This window comes from Rhinopithecus roxellana, chromosome 2 (assembly GCF_007565055.1).
Source record: "Rhinopithecus roxellana isolate Shanxi Qingling chromosome 2, ASM756505v1, whole genome shotgun sequence".
Lineage (NCBI taxonomy): Eukaryota > Metazoa > Chordata > Mammalia > Primates > Cercopithecidae > Rhinopithecus > Rhinopithecus roxellana.
In genome coordinates, this window is record NC_044550.1 from 21256322 (window position 1) to 21282461 (window position 26140).

The 26140-nt window shown below is 36.7% G+C and overlaps 1 protein-coding gene across 2 annotated transcripts in view; it reads right to left on the bottom strand.

Moving 5' to 3' along the window:
- Nucleotides 1-26140, bottom strand: part of COL25A1 (collagen type XXV alpha 1 chain) — a 519759-nt gene that overhangs the window by 105331 nt on the left and 388288 nt on the right. For both annotated transcript variants that reach the window (XM_010379093.2, XM_010379094.2), the window contains 2 exons: nt 11595-11621; nt 9211-9255 (listed from right to left, as the gene is read on the bottom strand). In XM_010379093.2, the coding sequence (XP_010377395.1) occupies nt 9211-9255; nt 11595-11621 (72 nt within the window). The remainder of the gene's footprint in view (nt 1-9210; nt 9256-11594; nt 11622-26140) is intronic.

The following is a 26140-nucleotide window of genomic DNA, read 5'->3' on the forward strand; positions in this document are numbered from 1 at the left end:
CTACAAGATGGACAAAGGAAGCTTAGAAGAGAAGCACTGCTCGCCTGCATCCAAGGGAAGCACTACCCAGTATCCCCTTTTAAAATAACATGAAAGATGCAAAAGTGAGCCCAAACCAGCCAGAGAGCATGATGCCACAGAGAGTTCTCTGTTTTGAATATAAAAATATTATCCTCAATGTGTACTCTTACGGGGGAAAAAAGATTAAGAATAAAAGCTTACGGGATAGGAATATGAAATATCAAAATGGATGAAGGGGGTCATATGGAGTGAGTTTCTTAGGGCTGGGAAAAGTCAGATACAGCAGTTTTTCAGCTCCCTTCTGTTACAATAATCTCTTCTAAATTAGGCAATTCGTGTGTATTATAACTTTCCACTGGACTGGGATCACGAGAAAAGAAGTTTCAGCAGTAGTGGCCAATCCTCATCTGACATTCCCCTGGCAAGAGGTTGAGGAAAAGACCTCTACCCACGTGTCTCCAGTCAGAAAAGAGCTCAACAGAGTTGTTGCGTATTTTGGGAAAGACACTCTTTCACCCTCTGAATGTAGATATGAAAGAATGCAGCGCCAGGAGTGATTGGCAGCCACCTTACAACTGAGAGGAAAGCAGGAACTAGGTTGACAGCAGGAACATGGAAGAAGGGCCAAGAGATGAAGGAACCTGGGTTCTTAGTGATGAAGTTTAGTTGTCAGAACAAAGCCAAGCTGAAGACTGCATTAGCGCTGGACTTTCAAGCTCATGTGACTTAAGGAAATACCTTTATTTTTTCACCTGGTTCTCTTAGGTTTCCATGACTTGTTACATAATGTGTTCTTGAAAACATATCCATTTTTAAAGTTTTAAAACCCAGCTAATTCTTTATTTCCTAAAGTATAGTTTTTAAAGATACTGTGTATAGTTTGAATGATAAATTATTCTTTCTCTTGGAAAGAGAATGTGTTTAATTATTAATAGAAATTTTAAATGTTTATGTCCAAGTGGAAAAATTCTAAAGGTCAATGAAGAGAATGAGATAATACTTCTTACTGATACTCATTTGGACACCTAAGAGGTTTCTGAATCATGGAGGCATTAATGCCTCCAATTCAAAGAGGAAAACAATCTACTGTTATTTAACAGTCTTTTAATAGGCAGTTACATGTATTACTTCCTTTATCTTTTCTGATTAAACTTAGAGGTGAACATTATAATCCCTATTTGAAAAATGAGGAAACTAAGGCTCAGAGAAGGTAAGCAATTTGTCCGAGGTCATACAAACACTGAGCAGCAAAGCTACGATTTTCTGAATTTAAAAATCCACACTCTTAACCATTACCGTGCAGTGGAAGCAGAATGCCTGGCTCTTAAGTTCTACTCTGCCACTAACACTTGGATGACCTTGGGCTTCTTTTACTCTTTCTGCACCTCAGTTTCCTCATTAAGAAAATGGAGATAATCATAGTGCCTATTTCACAGAATTGCTATGAGGACTAAATGAGCTAAGATGCCTGTAACACTTAGGACGCTGCCCAGCAGGTAATAAACACTGGATACATTTTAGTAAATATGATATACTGCTTCTGTTCTCTGAACTAGGCAGAGAAGACAGAGAAGAGGATCCTGAAAGGAATTCAGTTTCTCATAAATGAATCCCACTGATGCTGTCTCACAGTTGGATCATGGCTACCTCTTGGCCATGTGGCCTGGCATCAAATAAATGGTACTGGGTAGATTTCACCTGTTATGATTTTTGACAATAAATTATAACATTGCAGTCTTATTTTTAACACAAATCTCAAAATCAAGAGTATCAGAGATCAGACCTAATGATACAAAAACAGCGTATGTGGTTTATATTGATTTAATATTTTAGTAGTCAGAAATTTTAAGGAAAAGTTGTCCATGATGAATACAAAAACCCTATAGTGATCAATAATATCAACAATACGGTGTTTTAGGAATAGAATTCTAAGACCAAGGTTATCTATAGTTTAAATTTTAAATATTGTGACATGGTGATAGCTCCCCTTCTTTTGCCAACTCCCGTTTATACTGGGAGCCTCACCGAAAGTCTCCGATTTGGGGAAGTGCTCTTACTCAGTGCTTTGCACTGGGTCAGGGAGCCCTGTGCTTTTCTGTTATAATACTTCACAGTATTCTAATTTAAAAATCTACAGAGTTTTCACATAATTGTTCATTTAATCCCCCTACTACCCATTAGCCTAGAAATTCCATGAGGTAGAGACAGCTGTAAACTCAGTGTTCAGTTGGTGCCTCACACTAGGTAAGGGTTAAATAAATATTTGTTGAATGAATGATCGAGGAAATTCATAAGTGACTCAAAGAGTATATTTAAGGGAAATTACTTTATAAAGCTTTTCCCAATTATGGATACAATTTAATTAGATGTAATATGTCAGTATTTTTGTCATTTCTTCTATAAAATGCAGTGTCTTTTACATTAAAATAGAAAAGAATGGATTTCATGATGTCATAATTCATTCATAAACATTTGCTTCACTCTTTTTCTGTTTTGCAGCAGCGAGTGAGAAGCTTTACTTCCTCAGCTACCCCTTTCTCTCAGCAATCCCAATCCTTCAACAGTTTATTCTTTCTTCTCCCAATATTTTCATTTGCTAGAATAATAATTGGTATCAAACTTTATAGTAACATGCCTAAAAAAGTCGGGAGGAAAGTGGTTTTAAAGAAAATCTTACTATAATAGTTTTATTTCAAGCCAGCAGGAAAAAACCTCCTTCAACTAACTTTTTGTTTTCCCCTAAAGACACCCAAAAATAATTACATGAAGAAAAGAAATATCTTGTGTTCTGCTTAACAAATAAAATTGAGTGAAAAATATCTTGAAGAGTAGAGTAGGTTTTTGTATAAAAATGGCTGAGAATATATAAATCATTCTCAGGAATGGATGAAGTGACTTGACTTTATGAAATATCTGTAACAGGAAATGATGGTACTTCTTTAAGAAGAAAGCATTCATGCTCTCATTATAGTTACTAGAAGAAAATGGTCATGTACTCTTGGAATTCTAATATATACAATTATTAACGTTAAAAAACTGAAAAATTAAAAAATGTAATTCTCACTTTTAACACAAAAAAGATTGAATTGTTGTAAGATACTTTCCTTGAACTATGAACTAATCTGGAATCATCAATCAATCACTTAATTTAGTCTCAATATCTTTTCTTAAAGTTTAGCATTAGAAAGTCATAAATAAATTGCATAATAAATTACTGGGTAAATTCTGCTAAAGGAAAATTTTAAGCTAATTAACTAGAAAACAAAAACAGCCTTACAACACGTTTAAAACCTTCAGAAATGTAGGTAGCAATAAATATATAAATAAATAAACAAAAATACCTGTGTTTAGTGTTTATAGTAAGTGAACGGGGAATAAAAAATATTGGATTTATTGTATTGTCCACTGCATAGACTTGAATCAATGGCTTAAGCTTTGAAAGTCTGAGAGCTTCAATTTATCTGTTCTCTAAATATACTTACAATAAAAATGCCATTAAAAGTATGCTGTAAAGATTAATGTCAGTGAAGAACTGTGTGACCCAGGTAAAAGAGATAAAAAGGAATTTCAAATGTCATAACTATAAACTAATTAAAATTTAATGTTACTTAAAAATCACATAGCTATTTGTGATGGATTCATAGGTGATGCATTAATATCAATTTTTAAATTTACATTATATTTGAAGTTTTAAAAATAACAATAAACTCTAGAAAGCACTTAAAATTGCATGAATCAAGATCATCTTTTGGTTTGGAAACAATCCCTATGACTCTGCAGGCCTCAGAAAAATTCTAGCTTACATAGACATAAAAAATTTCATTTTAACCTGAAAATCTTCAACATTATTTTTGTAGTAATCAAGAGACAAGGATGTGAATTAAGAGGAGTAAAAATAGGACTTTGTATGGACTTCATCTGTCTCCAGCTCCTTTTTTTTTTTTTTTTTTTTTTTTTTTTTTTAAGACGGAGTTTTGCTTTTGTTGCCCAGGCTGGAGTGCAATGGCGTGATCTTGGCTCACTGCAACCTCCACCTCCAGAGTTCAAGTGATTCTCCTGCCTCAGCCTCCCGAGTAGTTGGGATTACAGGCATGCACCACCATGCCCCACTAATTTTGCATTTTTAGTAGACACGGGGTTTCTCCATGTTGGTCAGGCTGGTCTCGAACTCCTGACCTCGGGTGATCCACCCGTCTCGGCCTCCCAAAGTGTTGGGATTACAGGCGTAAGCCACCACGCCCGGCCTCCAGCTTCCCTTTCATGGCATTTGCGCAGTGTTGGGCACTAATTGCTCTTCAAATAAACTGTCATAGTGATTATCTGTTCTTATGGATGCTAAGAAAGATGTAAATCAGGAAAAAGTAGAAAAATACAGAGTTTTAATAACACCTTTTAACAGTTCAGATTTTTAAAAACTGACATATAAGTATGTAAACAAAAATTGTAGACAGCAATCTATTTTGCCAAATAATTCTTCACTTTAAAAACATGTTTCGACCATAAAATTATTTTAAATAGCTCACATTTCTCCAGAGTATTTGAAGTATGAACTAACTGATCAATATTCAAATATACATCACTTCATGTATTATGTGTGTGTGTATGTGCATGGGCATGCACTCATGCACACGCACATGGTGGGGGAAACAATAAATTATGGAGGACAAATAAAATGTTAGTTATATGTTTAAACCAACGAGATCTTCAGGAGAATTACATTATTTTTGTGTTCAATATAATTAGCCAAAGAAAAAATAGATAACATTTTATATTTTTAGGTAGGGTTTGCATTAGATCTGCCCTAACTGCTTGGTTGGTGGAAACTAGTCCAAATTATGAAAACATCAGCTTTCAGAATTGGGAAGAGAGGATGTTGAAAGCTGGTTGCATTGGAAACAAGACATGGGGGATGGGGGACTTTTTGTGTACTCATAGTATCTCTGAGAAACTTAGGGATAAATTGGTACAGCTTCTGCTCTCATTTTACAAATGAAGCCCCTTTGAATGCAGAGAAAAAAGGGGTCCTTCAAAGGCTACACAAAAAGTGAAAGAGCACAGAGTGTTCTATCGCCAGGACAGGGATCCTACATCAGCCCGCTGGTGACTGTGCTTTCATTATAATGTGAAACGTGTGTTTCTCTTTCTTGTATCTATAGCAGTGACATTCCAACCACCCAGTCCTTAAGAGCTGGGGCCCTTAGTCCTTAGGGTCAGGGAGACAGCCAGGGGACAGAGAACACATTCTACCTCTATGTATAATTCTGCGTATTCATTTCCTCTCTGTGAGGAATTCAACTGGCTTTTCCTCCCTGCTTGAATGTAAGTCTAGGGCTCATTTGCTGACACTTTTTTTTTTTTTTTTTTTTTGAGACAAGGTCTCACTATGTTGCCCACGCTGGAGTGCAGTGGCACGATCACGGCTCACTGTAACCTTGAACTCCTGGGCTCAAGCGATCCTCCCACCTTGGCCTCCCAAAGTGTTGGGATTACAAGCATGAGCCACTGTGTCCAGCCTGCTGAAATTCTTAAGGCATGAGAATACTACTAGAGATACTTGACAACATTTATTGGGCATCTATTACATAATATTCACTTCAGATATGTTGCGTAATTAATACTACAAGGTCTGTCTCTATAGCATACACTGGAACCTTAGAAAGGTTAAGTAACTGGCCCAAAGGAGGACACAGAGCGTTCTCTCTCAGATGCAGAGACCACACCCTTTTCTCTGTACCACACTACTTCCTACATTTCACAGAAGGATGCTCTGTAGCCTTTCATAGGTTGTGATGCCAGAAGGGGCAAGATTGGAGTCTAATGCCATGCCACTGCTTATGCAAGTCCTTTCTCGTAATGAAAAACCACTACAAAAATAAATATTCAGATTACTAATCAAGGTGATCAAAATGTAAAATATAATGTGCAGGAAAAACGTCACGCCAAGTTTATGTGCTAAGCCCTTCACCTATTTTGCCATCCTGAATGGATGGACAATGTTCTATGGGAAACAGAGCATTTTTGTCTTCTTTTTTTCTTTCTCTCTCTCTTTCTTTTTTTTCAAATAGAGACAGGGTTTCACCATGTTGCCCAGGTTGGTCTCCAGCTCCTGAGCTTAGGCAATCCTCCTGCCTTAGCCTCTAAAAATGCTGGGATTATAGGCATGGGACACCACACCTGGCCAGTGTTTTCTTAAAATAGTATACTTTTCTTTCTTTTTTTTCAAACATAAGAAGAGAATTTTTTATTCCCCAGGTTTTTTTTTTTTTTTTTTTTTTTTTTTTTTTTTTTTTTTGCCATATTTCTTACTTTTTTCTTTTTAAGAGATAGGATCTCACTATGGTGCCCAGGCCGGACTCAAGCAATCCTTCTGCCTCAGTGCCCCCAAGCAGCTGGATATGATTTGCCATATTTCTGGTGGCTTAGAAATTATATCCTTCCCAGGCCGGGTGCGGTGGCTCAAGCCTGTAATCCCAGCACTTTGGGAGGCCGAGACGGGCGGATCACGAGGTCAGGAGATCGAGACCATCCTGGCTAACACAGTGAACCCCCGTCTCTACTAAAAACTACAAAAAACTAGCCGGGCGACGTGGCGGCGCCTGTAGTCCCAGCTACCCGGGAGGCTGAGACAGGAGAATGGCGTGAACCCGGGAGGCGGAGCTTGCAGTGAGCTGAGATCCAGCCACAGCACTCCAGCCTGGGTGACAGAGCGAGACTCCGTCTCAAAAAAAAAAAAAAAAAAAAAAAAAAAAGAAATTATATCCTTCCCTAACCACTGTCTGAAAACTTTTCTAAGTATCAAAAGTACTCTTTTGGAAAAGCAAAATTGTATTGGAGAAGAAAATGTTTTCTCAAGACAATTTAAGGATATTGAGGTGCTCTTACTAAAAAACAATTATTATGTCATTGTAAGCTCCTTTCTTAGAAAAACAAATTCTAGAGTTCAAGACTCCAGAAAAACAAAGTCTAGAGTTCAAAAAATTAGTTTAAAAACAAATTCTAGAGTTCATTTCATATGCTCATATGCTCTAAGTATGTAAAATGATTACTCTATTGCCAGTTTTGTTTTTACTAAGTGACCTGCTGTTTCAGTGAAGGAGACTTGTGTTTTTTACACTTTCTTTTCCTAAAAATGATACAGCAAATATTACAAATGTTAAGTAATGACTAGACCTAACAGAAATTCCATACACAAAGCTTTAGGTTCAGTTCTCTGAAGGAGGGAAAACAAATTTAAATAACATTTTGCTGATGCCTTCATAAAAGTGTGAAATCATTTCATTTGCCTGGGTTTTACAGAAAACACTTTTAAAATGACACAAAGATGTATAACAAGACATAAAACTGCAAATATTAACTGTCTATTTCCTTGAAATATAAATTAAACTTGGTGACTAGGACAAGAAAATGTCACATTCCTTTCTCTTGCTAAGGAAATTGCATATTTCCTTTGCAAAAATAAAGAATATGCAGTCTTCAAAAGGTATATGTGACAGTTTTAAAGTTGTTTTGTTTCACGTTAAAAGTTTCTATAAATTTTCATGATTGTCTCAAAGTTGAAAAATGAAAAGAAACAAAGAAGAAAAAGGAAAACATTATTAACCTTAGGCATACAAGTTTTGTTTTTCACCAATGTCAAAAACAATATTTATGCCGTATCTGTATTTTGTTGTTTCTAAATGTTATCTTGAGTTATATAATTTTCAGATCCATCTGAGAATGAACACTTTTAAATTTTTGCTTAGGTTTCCCTCCACGATCTGCAATATTCTAAATCTTCTGTCTTTGCCAGGATTTGTGAAGCAAATGGATATGCATTTTACTAAGTGGAAAATGTAGCTGTGACATGGATGGCTAACTACTGGTGAGTGTGCGGTGTTTGGTTTATGGACTAAAGGACACCATAAGCCTTGGCTGAGAACATTAATTTCATGTGGGAATTGAGTACTTCTGGGAACAGACAGCCTCTTAAAAACATAGATTAACTGAATTTTCAGACCTTCACTGAACTGAAGTGAAGGAAAAGTTTAATGGTAATATCAAATACAGTCTAAAGACTATATCTATTTACTCCCTTAACTCTCATTGACTCTATTAGGTAGGCACTGCCATTGTCTCCCTTTACCGATGAGAAACTGAGGCCAGAGAATTCCAAGGACTTTGCCAAAATTCACACAGCCTCTGAGTGGTAGACTCATGCTCTTAGCAACTTACTAGGTTTAAAGTTGTGGTTGTTTATGTCTTACTGACAGAAAGAAAAGATGGACGTGATGGAAAAGATCACAAGGAGTATTTATTGCATCTGAAAGGATTGAGTTACATATGATTTCAGAATTTGGTCCAGAGTACATGGATTTAAAATACTCTGGGAAGGCAAGATAATGGGTCACAGGGTATAAAAGGGCCAGGCCAAGAACTCTGAGGAAGACAGGAAAGTCCCTCGCTTAGCTCCCTGGCTCCTGACGGACTGGCTCAGCAATGGGCTTTGTCAGCGACCACAATGGTTTTCCTGGTTTCTGTGAAGGTTCCAGGCTAAAGAGCCGGTCAGGGATGTTGAGGAGCTATGCTTTGTCCAACTAGTAAGTATGTTGCAGGAGTAAATGTATACAACACATACACATGTGTATGTAGAGTGTATTGTTTCTTTCACTTATACTTTTTCCCCTCATTATCAACAGTACAATAAAAGTGTATGTAATACCAAAGCGGGACAAATCTATTTAACTTCTACTTTTGCTTAACAGTGAAAAGAGCTTCCTTCTGGATTCAGAAAGTTTTACTAGTTCCTTCTATGAGAATAACTTTTGTTAGCCAATTATTAATACATATTAGTTTTACCATGACCAGAATAAAGTGCATTTTGTTTATCACAATCAATGTTAAACACAAATTTTTCCAATTCCATATCTATTTATGAGAAAGATATAGTTGTATTACATACATAATTTACTGAACAGTAACACATCCAAAATACTTGAAATGGAAAATTTTCAAAGAATTCCTGACTCTTTAATGCATCTTTAAAAATTAAACTAATGTGGTCATTTGTAGCATAATCTTCCTGTATTTCAAAAGTATACATAGTGTTTTTATAAGCATATGAGCTTATTACTAACATTATGAACTAGAATAATTTTGTGATTTCAATGGTCACCAAGTTATTTTTTAAATAGAATATTTTATAGAACTCACCTTTTGCCCATTCATCCCTGGAATTCCAGGTGCTCCAATAGAACCCTAAAGAGACACATGATTAAATTCAGTTGATATCATACACAAAATATTTCAATTCTAAATTTATATTGTATTAGTTATGTAAGCCTTGCTAAAACATTTCTAGGAAGTTTTATTTTTCAGACCTTATCCACCATGTTCAAATACATAATGTAAGCAGATTCCTCAAGCTTCCCCAGAAACTACAGAGTTAAAATTAAAACTTGCTTCTAAGTATCCACTTAACTTTAATACGTTTTAAAGAAATTTACATGATAAATTGATCATACCTATCAGAGGGCCACATGGCTCTAAATTTTCATGTTTTTAAGAATAAATAGGCTTAGTTCCATCTGGAAAATGCCTACCAGTAGCAGTAACACTTGCATTTAATGAGTTAAAATACCATAAAACAAAAGGTAATTAAAATAACAACCATTTGTTCTGCAGTTAAATAAGGGGCCCATGTCATAAACTCAAATTTGTTGTATTTTAAGCGTTTTTCTCCCAGACTTTCAAGGAGTAAGTTTAAGCCACATGAATGTGAATATGTCTTCCAGAGTGACTCAGAAAGGTGTAAAAAATGTTATACACTGACCAGGAACAACACAACCTCTTTACAAAAAAAGTTAAGGTGTGTGCGTGAGCACGTGTGGGCATGTGTGTGCACACATGCGTAGTGGCGTGAGTATGAATGATTGGACATAGATGGGTGAGCTGGAGAATAAGAAAGCTAATTATTACCTGAGAAAAATCTATGACATTTAACTGGATACAGAAACATTAGCAAATATTTTCAAACAGTGATGTCATTTCCCTCCATTACACCTTCCATTTAGGCTCTGGAGAAACCATTTTAAATACAATGTGCTTATTCTTTGTCTAAAACTGGAAAACAGATATTTCTTAGTAGATGTATGATATTACATTTCTTTAATAATAACGGGGAAAATATTTTTTTTAAATAGCAATTATAGACCAAAAACTCCCCTAAAAAATAGTCTACTGAAAAAACAGTAATTGTAATGAAAACAAATTGAGATGGCAAGTTCCTTAGTGCGTTCAGTGAGTATATTGAATGGGTCATTAAAGGACTTCCGGAAGCCTGAAGCAGTAATTTTATCCTGGTCGTATGTGGATTAGAGTAGCTTTACAATTTCACACCATGCTTAACAGAGACATTATTGCGAAGGACAAAGTGTTCCTATGCACAAGTTGTCTCACAACCCATGGACTTTTACTTAGTTTGTAGGATTATGTTTCAACAGATGCCACATGCCCAGTGCTTGGGGGATAAAAAGTCTCTATCTTTGATGGATTCCAAATATAAAGAATAATCACTTTTCCACCTGTTATAATACAATTGTTTTCTTTAGTTTTCCGCGGGTTAAATACCCCCCTCCCCTATTGAGGGGTGTAAGGATGGGGGAATGAGGACTTAGTGATATTTTGTTGGCAAAATGCCATCTATTTGCTATTAAGATATTTACTACTATAGGATAGGTGTAATTTTGGAAACCCTAGATCTTCTCTATCAGAATTTGAAAAAAAAATTTGTTTTTGAGACCAAGTTTTGCTCTGTCTAACCCAGGCTGGAGTGCAGTGGCACAATCTCAGCTCACTGCAGCCTCTGCCTCCCAGGTTCAAGCGATTCTCCTGTCTCAGCCTCTTGAGTAGCTGGGACTACAGGCGTGTGCCACCACACCCAGCTATTTTTGTATTTTTAGTAGAGATGGGGTTTCACCATGTTAGCCAAGCTAGTCTCTAACTCTTAACCTCAGGTGATCCAACCGCCTCAGCTTCTCAAAGTGTTGGGATTATAGGCATAAGCCACTGCGTCTGGCCTCTCCATCAGAATTTAATGGTCAATTCTGATGATTGTGGATAACAATGAAATGACTATCAGGAAGTCACTTTTCGTGTTACCTCAGCAAGAAGGACACCAATAGGCCACTTGAATATAGTGAACCCAGTAATATCCTTTTTTTCGGCTCAGTTCTCTGGCCATTTGGCAATCATATAATTGAGGAAGGCCATGCATTCATTTTGCAATATCAAATTATCTTTCACATTTTAAATTTTGTCATAATGTTTTACCAGTATTTGAATTAAAAATTCAATAACGTACAAGTTCAGCAGACAACTTAAAAAGAGTCTGCTCTGGATTTATTAAATTTTTTATAATGGAGTCAATTAGACATCTAATGTTCACATTATATGACTGTATTTTTAGAAAGCAGAATGCACAAACCAGACTAACTGCTTCAGCATGGCTCACAGTAGCTAATTTCATTCACCTCTCCTGCTTGCCATTAGGTCATGAGAGCATAATTACTTTCACAGTATTGTTGTTTATACTCTACCTTTTGTCCTGGAGGCCCTAGGGGACCCTAAAAAAGAAAAACAATTCAATTAACATAATATTACAGCCACTTAAGCTTAGATGACCAATTTAAACTGTCCTATTCTCTAAGATTCTCTTTGCTGTACTGAACTATGTTGACATTTCATATATCAGGAAAAAAAAGGAAAGAAAAATTTCAGTTTGAAGTACGACATAGATCTTTTCTTCTAATTTTCTTGTGAAAAACATGAAGCATATACAGCAGGATTCTGATTTGTCCTCACTATTAAAAAATAATCTTTGCTGTTCCAGCAAATGTTGTTTTTTTAAAAAAAACCTATAAATGTATCACATCAATCTCATTTAAAAGGCTGAAAATACAGTCCTTAGAAGCAGTTAAAATGCAATGTAGTTTTTCAGCAAATGGACACATTAGATGACTTCTGCACCTGCAAATCTTCAGTAAGCAGATTTGCAAAGGAAATAATTGAATGGCATTACAAAGAAACATGCTTTTTTGTTTGTTTGTTTTTTTCTCTATTCTTCCTCTTAGGAAATATAGTCAACTAACCTGCACAAACACTTGTTTACAAACTAGGGGAGGCCAGTGTCAACTGTGATACTGAGTATATACTAGAAAAGGGAACAAAAGATGCTGTCAGTTGTTTCTTAGACTAAAATACTGGGTGGAGGAGATTTAGTGAGATGAATGAGAATATATATACAGCATGGAAATGCAGCAGTTTTGAGATTTAGCAGTTTTTCAACCACAAAGTCAGTGTTGGGATTTTCTTGGCTTTATTTAGAGCAAGGCATGGCTTTGAGACAGTGGAAAATAACTCAAAGAGATATAGTTATATTTCTATTTTTATCTATTTTAAAATATAACTATTAAGCATTTTCTTCCAGTTCAAAAATATTTTTTAGTATGTTTCAGCAAAGTTATAGACACTCATCATTTCATGTTAAAAGCTCTTTATTCCATGACATCTAACTAATGACCAGCTTATTTTCAGTGTGTGACATTTCAGTTAATCAGCATGTTGCATTCCTACTCTGTAACACTAAATAAAACACTAGGGTGGTTGTTAGAGGGAGATCTGTTCATGCATCCTTTTTATTAAAAATATATAATGTTTAGGAATGTTCAGAGAATCTGTTCCCCATGTTATTTTGCAATCCTCACAGGAAGACTAACAATTTCCTCATATAATCAGCTTTAGGTTATTGAAAGTACACCGTGCAATACTGCCTTTATATATTTCTATTTAATTTACTCAACCAACCAACTGTTTAATGAGCTTGTTATTTGGTTTATCTGTGTGGTCAGACATTCTCCCTACTTATCTCACTCCCTCTATTTAAAATTCTCCCTGTTTTAGATTTTGCAGAGAAAATAGAGACTATCAGGTGTAAATTCCCTCGACATCTTGTCTCTCATCAAACCAAACGTATGTATACCTCTTTCCTGTATCAGGGGAAGAAGAGCCCCTCCTCCTATACAAGGCAAATTCATCCGGTATACTCTGGAATCCATCCTTGTCTCTGTCCTCAGGGATCTTTTGCAATCAGTCACCCCTGCATCTGTATCAGAGGCTCCACTTCTTCACTAGTTCTTCCCCTTAGCATATAAACATATTTAATCATTTCCTCACTTGGGTAAATTGTTTGGGAAGTAAATGTTCATGTTATCATGCTAAGTAAGGGCAGAATTTGGAGGTTGTGGTGATAGGAGATCTGAGAATCAAGAAAGGACTTGGATTTTATCATTGTCTATGATTCCACTTTCTCCAGTGTCTCTAGAGTACTTTACTTCTTAAAATGTTGATGTTAGAAAGGAAATCATGGAACAAGGAGTACATTAATTCAGTATTTAGACTGAGAATGTGTATGTTCAATTCACGAAGGCTTGTTTCCCACTGTAAACCTAACTGCCACTTGAAGAAAAATGTTGTTCACTAAAATTGTCTCTTTCATCACATTGATACATAACCCTGGAAGAGGATATTTCAAATGAAAATAAGTGAATTCTACATCAAATATTTTAATTAGAGAATAACATATCTGATATTTTCTAATTTGGTCTCTGTTGCATAATCACATAAAATCAGAGATTTAGAATGACTAATCACAACTCCGAAATTCATAAAATTAAGTAAGTTGTATATTTTAACACAATATTTAATGAAAATCTAAGGATGTCTACAAAGACAATATTTTCCTTCACTGTTAGGAAACTACTGCTGCTTCTGGTAACCTCTAAAAATAAAAGCAGTTTTTAAGATTTAACATTAATTTTAAATTGGGAATACACGTCTTACAGAATTTTCATAACTATGCTGCCAAGAATATAGTCACAGTTACCAGAAATGTGCATATACTTCTTTTATCTCTCTGGCAGGAAAAATGGTAGAGATCTAACAAGAGTATCATCCATTACCAGGGGGTGACCTGGGATTAAGGCAGAATAAAATATAGGACACTTAAGTACAGACAGACACACACACACACCACAGACACATGTGCATGCATGCACACATCCAGAGATACCAGTTATTTTTACTGAGCAAGATTTTACTTATATACATTTGTTTTGAGCACCCTTAGATTAATAATACCATTATATATCTATAACACTGTGGTAATTAAAGTTAAGCTTACAAATCAAAGTTTCCCTACCCAAAAATTGATTTTCAAATTTTCAATTTTTCAAATTTCAAAATTTTCAAATTTTCAAATTGATTTTCAAATTGCTACCAGTTGGTTAAGATGATTACATTTGATTAGTCTTGCAATTTTGGTACAAAGGTAAGTTTATAAAGTAATGGGCAAATACCATAGAGACATTCATTAATTTATCAAACTTTTTAAAAATTTTTGTTTTTCCTTTTGAGACGGGGTCTCACTCTGTTGCCCAGGCTGGAGCGCAGTGGCATGATCATAGCTCACTGCAGCCTCAAACTCCTAGGCTCAAGCAATCCTCCCTGCCTCAGCCTCCCAAGTAGCTGGGACTACAAGCACATGTCACTATGCCTGGCTAAGTTTTTAATGTTTTGTAGAGACAGGGTCTTGCTATATTGCCCAGGCTGGTCTCAAGCTCCTGACCTCAAACGATCCTCTCACCTTGGCATCCCAAAGTGTTGGGATTACAAGTGTGAGCTACTACTCCTAGCCTATCTAATCTTCCTTACACTTGTTTATATTTTCATCCTGCACAACAACTTGGATGAATAATGCCATAAATTCATTATTCACTAGTCAAACAAATGCTGCCTATTCTCAAAATTAAAGTCAATTGTTCTAGTGATTCAAGATTTCTAAAACAATTCCATTATTGTTATCCTCATGATTTAGTAAGTTTGGATCAAGTAGATTTCCAACCTAGAGTCATAATCTTTTCGGTTCATCTTTATTAATCGATGAAGCGATCCTTCCTTATTAATCGATGAAGCGATCCTTCCTTATTTATATTTGCATATACTTTGTATATAACCAGTTAAGATGAAAAAATCTAGTTTGATTTCCTCAAAATAATTTCTTTGCATATATCTCAAGATTAAAAACTGTAACATACAGAATCTCAACATACTAAGCTATATTTCTTAAACTCCAGAAACGTCAACTATAATTAGAACCTTAAAATACACCAATTTAAATACAGGTTCTGGGTGATATAAATTGTAAAAACTTTTTATTGAAGAATTCTGCGTCATGAGTATAACTTTATCAAAAAGACAAAAACTCAAAGAGTCACTGAAAAATTCTAAGCGTGGAGTAATGGCACTAATCTGCATATAAACCTTTATACCAGTTTTAATAATCTTTCAGAAAATACCATGGAAAGTTATGCAAAATAAAGTTCAGATAAAAACTTGTAAACACAGTAAAAAATTATATAGTATACTTGATTTTCTTTCCAATTTTTCCTCTCCCCTGCTAGATTCCATATCTAAACATTTATGTACAGTATTCAGCATATGGTAAGAAAGTAAGTTAAAGAAACCTGATAGACCCCATGTTGGTGACTTCCTTACCAAAAGCATGTTACTCGGGCCTCAGAGTAAAGTTTTACTCCTACTTCAGTCCATCAGATACTTAAGAATATCTCTATGGTCCAGCCCTCTTCTCCAGTCACATTGCTGCATTCCTGTTAAACCCATTTCTCGCTCCCTTAGCTAACGTAACATTCACCTAATGACCACCCTGCTTTTGGTCTCCTCCAATCCTTTCTGCACACTGTTGCCTGCGTGAGCTTCCCCTAATGGGTTCAGACCTTTCTCATACTTAAATATCTTTCAATCGCTTTTCAGAGCCTTTTAGAAGAGTCTGGGATTTGGCAGTAGTTGCAGTTTTCTGCATAAGCCAGGCTTCCTTCGTTCTACACCTCTGTCTGTTCCTATAAAGGGCTTTCTTCTCTCCGGTCCTCTCCTGCATCCATTCCAAATATCAGAGCTCAGAGACCTCACCCTTGGGGTTAGGTGCCTTCTTTTGTTCTCTAAAGCACCCCTATGATGTTTTCGTAGAATTTACCAACAATAATCATAATTGTCTGGTTACTTCTTTATTCACTCTAAATTATCTTTATCATGCACAGTAGCTGGCACATAGTGATTGCTCAGTGAATCATTTTGAGGTTAATTCATTTATTCATTCACATAATAGTTTTTAAGAGCCCACTGGGTGCTATTTTGTCTACAAAATAAGACAAAACAAAATGACTACTCAGTGAGCACTCAAAACAAAATAAGATAAAAATGCATACCACTGGACTTCATATACTAGTGAATGTAGTAAGACAGTAAACAAATAAAATATAAAATTGTGTCAGGTGGTAAGTGCTAAAGCAAAGAGGGGGATATGGATTGTGAGAAGTAGATGGAATAGTTTAAATTGTGTGTGTGTGTGTGTCTGCGGGGTGGTGGGGGGGGGGGTCATTTAGTGAAGCTCTCAGTGATAAAGAGGTCAGGCAAAGAGCCATGCATATAGAAGGGGGAAGAATATTCCAGGCAAGGGAAGAGCAAATGCAAAGACCAAGAGTTGGGCACATGCTAAGTGTGTTCAAAGAACACCAAGGAGGCTATCAGTGAGTACTGGGAGATGGGGATACAAACAGGGAAGAACAATTGTATGTGTATGGCCTTGTAGGTACTTGTAAGCACAATGATGTTTACTTTGAGTAGGATAAAAATTAAAGAAATGAATAAATGGATACATAAAGCAAATCAGGTTTTGTTTTGTTTTTTCTTAAACTTTAGACAATAGTGTTTCAAGATAGGAATGGCAGGATTTTTCACCCTTTTTGTTCACCTGACTCATTCTAACATTGCTGGCCTATTCTAATAGCCTCCAGATTACCTCTAATTGCAAGCGTGAGTGGAGGAATTTAAGTCATGACTTCCATATGAATACAGCAAAGCTAAAATCATCCAAATTATATGGTATCATTAACAATGAGAGTGTTGTGTATGTGTATGTAGGCCTACGGTCTCCAATGCACTTCAGAAAACAATTATGCAAACAGTAGATAGAATTATCAACCCAAATAAATCTTCAAAGTAGGCTGTTAAGAAAAGAATGACTCTGTGACCATTATGCATTGGCTGTACTTTCCAGTTTGTGAACCAAAAAAAAAAAAAAAAACACACACACACACAAAAAGATACACCATGGGATGGAAAAAAATTAATGAACTTTTCTGACACTACTGATGTTAGCACAAATTTGATTGAGGTATTAATTACTTAAACAGGATGCTGAGTTCCTAAATGATGTGCTTTAGGATGCCTCTTGGGACATGTTTTAAGGCAAGTTCTGGTTGCCTGCTATTAGGAAATGATGTAGGGGGCGGACACAGTTCCTGTTCTGTCCCTGATGACTAACAGTAAAATCTGAAGCTATGAGAGCTGCTGGTCATTTCTGGACACAAGAATATACAACTAGCTTCTGTAATAAAAAACACAGGGAACAAAAAAAAGAGGTGGTCCATCTGTGAAGGGGAGGATAAAAGCCCACAACTATTAAGCCATTTAAAATTATTTCCTTTTTGACTTAAGAATTTTTACATGATTTAATAAAAGTTAGGCAAAATGAAGAAAATACTTTTAAAAGTCTAGTTCCAAAGAGAAGAATGATAACACGTATAATCTAACTGATGGAGTCATAAAACATTAGTACCAGATTTTCTCAAGGGTTTGGTACAACAGACTTTAATTACAATTTTTTGAAAGATATTAACCTGGTGTAATGCATCACGAGATCACAAAATACATAAACTTGGTTTATAAAGAGTAAGAGGAAATTTGTCTTACTTAAGAAGGGATCATTTAAGATGCATGTATATAAAATGCCATGTTCTGCTTGGATGTTTGATGTGGGAAGGTTAAGAAACATAAACTCTAGCCACTATTACATATATGTCTGGAGTGTAATTCAAGTGATGTTTTACAAGATTTGGATTTCATAGCTTAAGTGTGTAGAAATGCCAACTAGAAACTATTGGGAAATGTTTACAATATAAGAGAGTGCACTGCAATGTTTTCAATGTAAAAGCCCATGATTTAGTTGAAGTGGGTATGAAGGAACACAGCATAAACAAGAGCAGAGCAAGACAGTGCTGAAAAGGGAGGGCCTCATCTCTTGTTTCAGGTCTTTCATGGATCCTGTCTTCAGTCACACTTCATCATTTATATTTTCCCAAGAAGTCCATATCCTTCTCCAATCAGTCTTCATGTGAAGTTCTTAATCATTCTTCAAGGCCCAGGGGTCATAACTCACTTCCTTTGTGAGCCTTCTCCAGCGCACCCAGACGAAGCTTGTTTTTACCCTTTGTGTTTCTTTAGCACATTTCAACTGGCTATATTTTAACCTATTTACCTATTTTAAAAATCCACTTGACTAGGTAGCAACTTCCTCAGGTCATATATTTCATATCATCAGCACCTAGATTAGTGCCTAACACATAAATAATTATTGACTAAATGGAAACAATGAATGAATGAATTTAAAAATTATTAAATTCTGTTTACTGGCTTTCCACCATTATTTCAACACTCATACTATCATACCTCTATCACTGGAAAGAGTTCCCAGTTTTGAGGCAGTTGTTCTGTTTAAGTATCAGAGATTTTTGTTTCAGGAATATCACCCCATAATTCCTATTATTTGAAAAAGTTCCTCTACAACCCAGAGCCGGTTAGGAAGATGGCATGGCATTATATGTATTCATGAGCATTTGATGAAAAAAAGTTCTACATGCGGTAGTTATTTTTTAAAAGAGTAAATTCTTTTTGACTTCTCTATCTCATGTGCTGAATTTTTGAGGAAAATATTAAACCAGGATGATTCATTTGCTGGTGTTTCTCAAAATCATGAGGCTATGACCTCTTTAAGGGAGGTCTCTTAAAGCTCAGGAAATTAAAGAAGTAATACATTTTTCTCACCACTTGACAAAACCAGAACCCAAGACTAAATATTGAGCATTAAATACCATAGATTAAAGATAAATCTAGGTATATAAAAATCTATTTTTGATCAGATTCCAAAACAGAGACTCTATATTACCTCTCGCCAGATATCCACACTAAAATTAGCTCACTCCATCTCTTCGAAATATTTAATAAACTGCTTCTTATTGCTAAACCCAAAATGGAAATGATCGGAAAAGAAAGAAAAATTAACAGGCTTCTCTGCCCTCTGTGATTAAACATACTTCCCTCGAGTACTATAAAGGAAACAAATTTATGGTTCACAAAAGCCTATCACCCTACACTAGACTCGGTAAAAAATATTTCCATTGAGCAGTGTAAGTGCTTTTCCTATTTTAAATCAACAATGCTGAGAAACACTGGCTGCTAGAATTTAAATAACTCATGATCCACAGAAAAAGTTCTTAAATTTAAGATTATAATATATAGTCATATCCTATTCAGATCTGTTTTCTACCTAGATGGATCTGGACTGTCTATTAATAACAGAACTTTCTATAATGATAGAAACATTCTATATTGGTCAAACCAATAGGATAGCCACCAATCACATATGGCTACTGAGCACTTGAAACGTGGCCAGTACAATATTAAGACACTGAATTTTAAATTTTATTTATTTATTTATTTTCTACAGGGACTCACTTTATCACCCAGGCTGGAGTACAGTGGCGTGATCTCAACTTGCTGCAACCTCCACCTCCACCTTCCAGCTTCAAGTGATCCTCCTGTCTCAGCTCCACAAGTAGCTGGGACTACAGGCATGAACCACCAAGCCTAATTTTTGTTTTTGTTTGTTTGTTTTGTGGAAACGGGTTTTCACTGTGTTGCCCAGGCTGGTCTCAAACTCCCGAGCTCAAGTGATCCACCCACTTGGGCCTCCCAAAGTGCTAGCATTACAGGCATGAGCCACAGAGCCTGGCCAACTTTAAATTTAAATAGCCATATGTAGCTAATGTTGACTGCATTGAACAGTGCAGATCTAGACAACAGAACACCCAAGACTGAAATCAGTGAATTGGATTCTAGCCTGGTTCTGCCATTAACTACTTTGTAACCTTGGCAGTTTCTTTTTCACTCTGATGCTATTCTGTGAAATGCTAAGCTAAATTATTTCTAAACCTTTTATATACTACTTAATAAATAACCATATGGTGTGACTAGAATTTCGAACTTTTTTATTTTTTATTTTTTTTGAGACCGAGTCTTGCTCTGTCACCCAGGCTGGAGTGCAATGGTGCAACTTTGGCTCACTGCAACCTCCACCTCCCAGGTTCAAGTGAGTCTCCTGCCTCAGCCTCCAGAGTAGCTGGGATTACAGGCACCTACCACCATGCCCAGCTAATTTTTCGTATTTTTAGTAGAGATGGGGTTTCACCATGTTGGCCAGGCTGGTCTCAAACTCCTGACCTCAGGTAAGTCACCCACCTCGGTCTCCCAAAGTGTTGGGATTGCAGACGTGAGCCACCGCACCCGGCTGGTGTGACTAGAAATTGATGCAATTAGTTTTCCATTGTCCTCATGAAAATCATCCCTTTATAACATGCATATTTATAAGCACATATATACTCCAAATAATCTATAATACATATATAAATATAAAAAGATGCAGGCTGGGCGTGGTGGCTCACACCTGTAATCCCAGCACTTTGGGAGGCCTAGGCAAGAGGATTGCTTGAAGCCTGGGCAATACAGCAAGCCTCCATCTCCATAAAACATAAAAATCAAAAAATCCGGGTATGGTGGTGCATGCCTTAGTCCTAGCAACTTGGGAGGCTGAGGCAGGAGGATTCCTTGAACCCGAGAGTTTGAGGCTGAGGTGAGCTGTGATCATGCCACTGCACTGCAGGCCAGGTGACAGAGCAAGAACCTGTCTCTAAAACAAAACAAAACAAAACAAAAGAAGAAAAAGAAGAGCAATTTTGTGTAATTCTGTTGGATTTATCCTGCCCAATCCTACCCTTGGGGCATAATGACATGACATCAATTGGGAGAAAAACATAAAGCTAATTTATTTGTACTAGAGCCTGATTTATTAATTGATTAACTCACATCATTCAGTCATTCTGTTTATTAAACACACTAAGTACCAACAACTATTATATGATGTGATAAATGCTGTGAAGGAGGGGAGAAGACAGCTTCTAACTTAGCTTGGGGGAGTATGAAAGTGTATGCGTGTGTGTGAGGTTTCCTCAAAGGAGGTGACCAAGCAGAAGTCTATTTCTTTTTTAAGGCTCCACTCAGACACATGGATCCTGAACTTCCCTTAGATCTGGCAAGGAGGCTTTTGTCTTGAGCCCATGCTTTAAAGGGCTCTTTTCTGGTTGTGCTTCCCAGGGGTTTAGGAATCCATGGGTCTAAGAGAACATGCTTACCTGTACACATACCCTCCACCCTTAGCCCTACCAGCCCCCTAGCCACCTGACCTTCAGGTACTAAGGACTCTGGAATTCTCTGCCCCAATGACTTCAGCTCACTTCAAAGACTCTGTGTTGCCTCTTCCCAGGCCTGTTCTTCTGAATGTGAACCATACCACTGGTGTGCACCATAACAAATTGGAAGAGAAGGCAAAGAGGTGGGTATTTTGAGGGGGATCGATGAAAGTTGGTCCTGTGAGCATTCAAGAACCCTTTATAAAATTAAAGCCTGAGTCTTATCAAGTTGAAGAATGGAGGAAAGTGTGGGAGAGAAGGGAAGCAGGCCAAGGAGAGGGCTAGGGCTAGTTACAGCTCTCCTCGTGCCACCACACTGTGGCTTTGAATTCCAAGGAGTGCAAGAATTCTGGATTTGAACTTTCCAAGTCATCATGAGACTATATCTGTAAAGGTTGGAGGATAGAACATATTTTACTGAACAGTTTTATTAGGTTGGTTTATAACTTAAATATTTAGACACTTTGTATAAGGACTCTCATTTTTCCTCTTGCCCTAAAACTTGTACATTTGCCCTAAGTCAGCAAAGGTAAAGCACAAACAGACTTAACTCTATTTTTAAAAATTTCTTCTTTATCTAATGATGAAATATTAGAATTTGATGAGACAGATCAATTATAACTTAGTTAATATTCTCATACAAGAATCACTTACTTTGCTTCAGTAGAGCTACAATAAGCTGGATTCTAAAGTTAAAAGCAGTGACAACTAGAGAAGTTGATTATGGTTTTGAAGAAGGAGACAATTTTTAAGACTTTCTTCTATTAAAAGCTTAGCATATGACTGTTCATTGCTTTTAATTATTTACAGAACATATATAATAGATACATATAATATGCATCTGTGCATTCATAATAGAAACAGAGCAGGATGACGGGACTTTAGAGTTGGAAGGGAACTCATACCATTTAGTTTCACCATTCCTTACAGATGAGGAATCTAAGGCCTAGATACCTTAATTTGTCCAAATGATAGAGCTTATTAGACCTTGAGTTTGAGCCACTGTAAAAATAGTTAATATTAGAGCTGATTCACAGCCTAGAGGTCATTAAGGAAAACAAAATGAAGTAATGAGAGAGGAATACAGACAGAGTCATCTACTCAGCTGTTGAGACTGTCTTTCTGCTACGTAATCATGCTTCTAAATCACTATTGAAAATATTCCCCGGGCCGGGCGCGGTGGCTCAAGCCTGTAATCCCAGCACTTTGGGAGGCCGAGACGGGCGGATCACGAGGTCAGGAGATCGAGACCATCCTGGCGAACACGGTGAAACCCCGTCTCTACTAAAAAAATACAAAAAACTAGCCGGGCGAGGTGGCGGGCGCCTGTAGTCCCAGCTACTCGGGAGGCTGAGGCAGGAGAATGGCGTAAGTCCGGGAGGCGGAGCTTGCAGTGAGCTGAGATCCGGCCACTGCACTCCAGCCCGGGCGACAGAGCAAGACTCCGTCTCCCAAAAAAAAAAAAAAAAAAAAAAAAAAAAGAAAATATTCCCCAAGATGATGTTTTGTTTCCAGGAGACAGAACCAGCTTCAAAGGAAAGTCAAACGTTCCTTCCTATCACCTCACTAAGCGACCTTTAGATACCTCTAGAGAAAATTCTGTGCACACAGGAATCAACACAGAGCAGGTCCCCCAAGGCTGGGGAGATATAGCTCCACTGTGTTGATTCTATGGCAGGATTCCCTGGAAGGAGTGGTGGGGCAGCACCAGAAATAGAAGGCATCACTTGTCTGCTTTCTCTGGTCCATTTGAAAAACACACTACAGGCTCTAGGCAAAAGTGCCAAGGAGGTGGAAAGAGCCCTGCAGGTGTGCCATTTATATGTACTTCATGGACAATCAGATTAAGGGAGGCTGATAAAGCATTAGAATGGTTGCTAAGGCATCTCAGCAGGCAGCGTGCACAACTGAAGGACATGCAGTTTTACCAAATAAGGTTTTGTTGTCAAAATTTCGTCTAATAACTAACTACAATTAGATGATTTCAGTCATTTTTGTTATTTGTGATTTGAAGGTTTGGGGGTCTTGCTTCCTCTGCCAGATCCAAATCGGGAAGTCTGCTGTTGTCTTTAGTGTCTGCCATCTGTTGATCAAGATAGCAGGCAGATCATAGCACAGTGAAGGAAAGCCATGAGTTTTAGCAAATCCGTGGGATAGCAATACATTATAAATTGAACATATTTAAAGTAAACCTTTACATACTGGTTATTTAAACTTTATTTTAAATGCAACTGAAACATTTTCATGCTTATGTTATTAATTAATATTTTAAAAACATTATATTCACTTGACCCAAATGTATTAAATGTGTTTACAGGTAAAATTAAAATAAACTAAAAGTATCTGTAAACTGTTTGGACAAAAGTCCAAATTTCACTTTATGGCACTACAACAGCAAATATTTCTGAGTTTTGAACTCTCGGATACCACTAGGGCCCAGTGAGGAACATTTTAAGTATTCTTATAATTCAGTAGAAGATAAATGAGTATGTTATGGAGTTTATATATATTTAGGGGAGGAGAAGAAAGGAATAAAGAGTTTCAGAACAGGAAAGTGATTTGGTCTCTGAAACCTTGGATATAGACAATTTGGAACAAAAAATAATATATATGAAACTGGAGCTATTTGGTATATTTTTTTGATACCATCTATCTTTCACGCTTTTGAAAATTTCTGCATCTGTCAAAGAAAGAAACAGCAAGAATATCAAAAGGAAAGATACCTTTAAAAATACTATTTAAAAAATAATAATACAAAATAAAATAAAATACTATTTTAACAACGATTTGAATTTGTGAAGAACTGAAAGATAAAGATCATTTGTGCTAGGATTCAGAACTTGATCACTTCCAATTATGGTCATTCCTTTGTTTCATTCTTGGGTCTAGTTTTATAAGACACAGCAGCTCTCTCCTTATTTAGATGGAGTCAAATTTATTTAAGTGCAAGATCTGGGTTTTAAAAGCTCATCCTGAACTTCCTGGAAACCCAAAGGTCATGTTTACAGAATAGATGCATGGCAGGATTAAATAAATGCGGAACTGCATGAGCTGCAGGTTTTCTTCTTTATTCTATCATAGATGCTGTTAATCGTCAGATGATTACTTTTGCAACACAAACTATATATCTTAGATTATGAAAACTAATTCTCTACCTGATACACTCATAAAGTTTTTCAAGAGCTAATTTTAGATTGTTTCTAGCTTCTTCATTTCATCATCACAGACATTTTAAATTTATAACAATTCTCTAGCGCCTCTTAAGACCCTTATGTAAGCAAGCACTCCTCCATGACACAAACCAACAAATGTAGTGGGGTTTACATAATGTGAAAAAGATGAGAGTAGTGGTATTTATTATCTTTTGTTTGTCTTAATAAGTGGGTGAAAAGGGGAATGTTATGAAAAATTAATAATGTAAGAAGATACAATATATGGGGGAAGGCTAAAACAACAACTACAAACAGGACACAAGCAATAAATTACACTCTTAATTGCAGTATTTGACATGTTGTAATTTAATTGGTAGCTATTATTCAACTGTTATTAGCCCTTACATTTCTTACAGCAGCCTTTCTGTATGCCAAGTTATATCACCAGACATTTGTTTTAATAGTAATACTTCTCATTTATGGAACTCTTTGTGGTTCATAAAACATTTCATATTATCATTTCACTTGCTTCTTACCATAACCCAGTGAGACAGGTAGAATAGGAATTATTACCTACATTTTATAGATCAGTAAAAAGAATCACAGACTATAGTCATATACCACTAAGTAGTTCTAAAACCAGAACTACTGATACAATGTACTTTTTTTTTTTTTTTTGAGACGGAGTCTCGCTCTGTCGCCCAGGCTGGAGTTCAGTGGCCGGATCTCAGCTCACTGCAAGCTCTGCCTCCCAGGTTTATGCCATTCTCCTGCCTCAGCCTCCCAAGTAGCTGGGACTACAGGCGCCCGCCACCTCACCTGGCTAGTTTTTGTATTTTTTTAGTAGAGACGGGGTTTCACCATGTTAGCCAGGATGGTCTTGATCTCCTGACCTTGTGATCCACCCGTCTCGGCCTCCCAAAGTGCTGGGATTACAACAATGTACTTTTCTCCCTAGCAGATTTCAGGTTCCTTCCCCCGCCCACCACCCCCCCCACACACACAGTGTGTGAAAAAAAATTTCTAAGTTTCTAAGAAAAATTTCCTCCTCATGATTCCTCAAGGATCTAGAACTAGAATTACCATTTGACCCAGCCATCTCATTACTGGGTATATACCCAAAGGATTATAAATCATGCTACTATAAAGACACATGCATACATATGTTTATGGCAGCACTATTCACAATAGCAAAGACTTGGAACCAACCCAAATGTCCATCAATGATAGACTGGATTAAGAAAATGTGGCACATATACACCATGGAATACTATGCAGCCATAAAAAATGATGAGTTCATGTCCTTTGCAGGGACATGGATGAAACTGGAAACCATCATTCTGAGCAAACTATCACAAGGACAGAAAACCAAACACTGCATGTTCTAACTCATAGGTGGGAACTGAATAATGAGATCACTTGGACACAGGGTGGGGAACATCACACACCGGGGCCTGTCAGGGGGTGGGGGTTTGGGGGAGGGATAACATTATG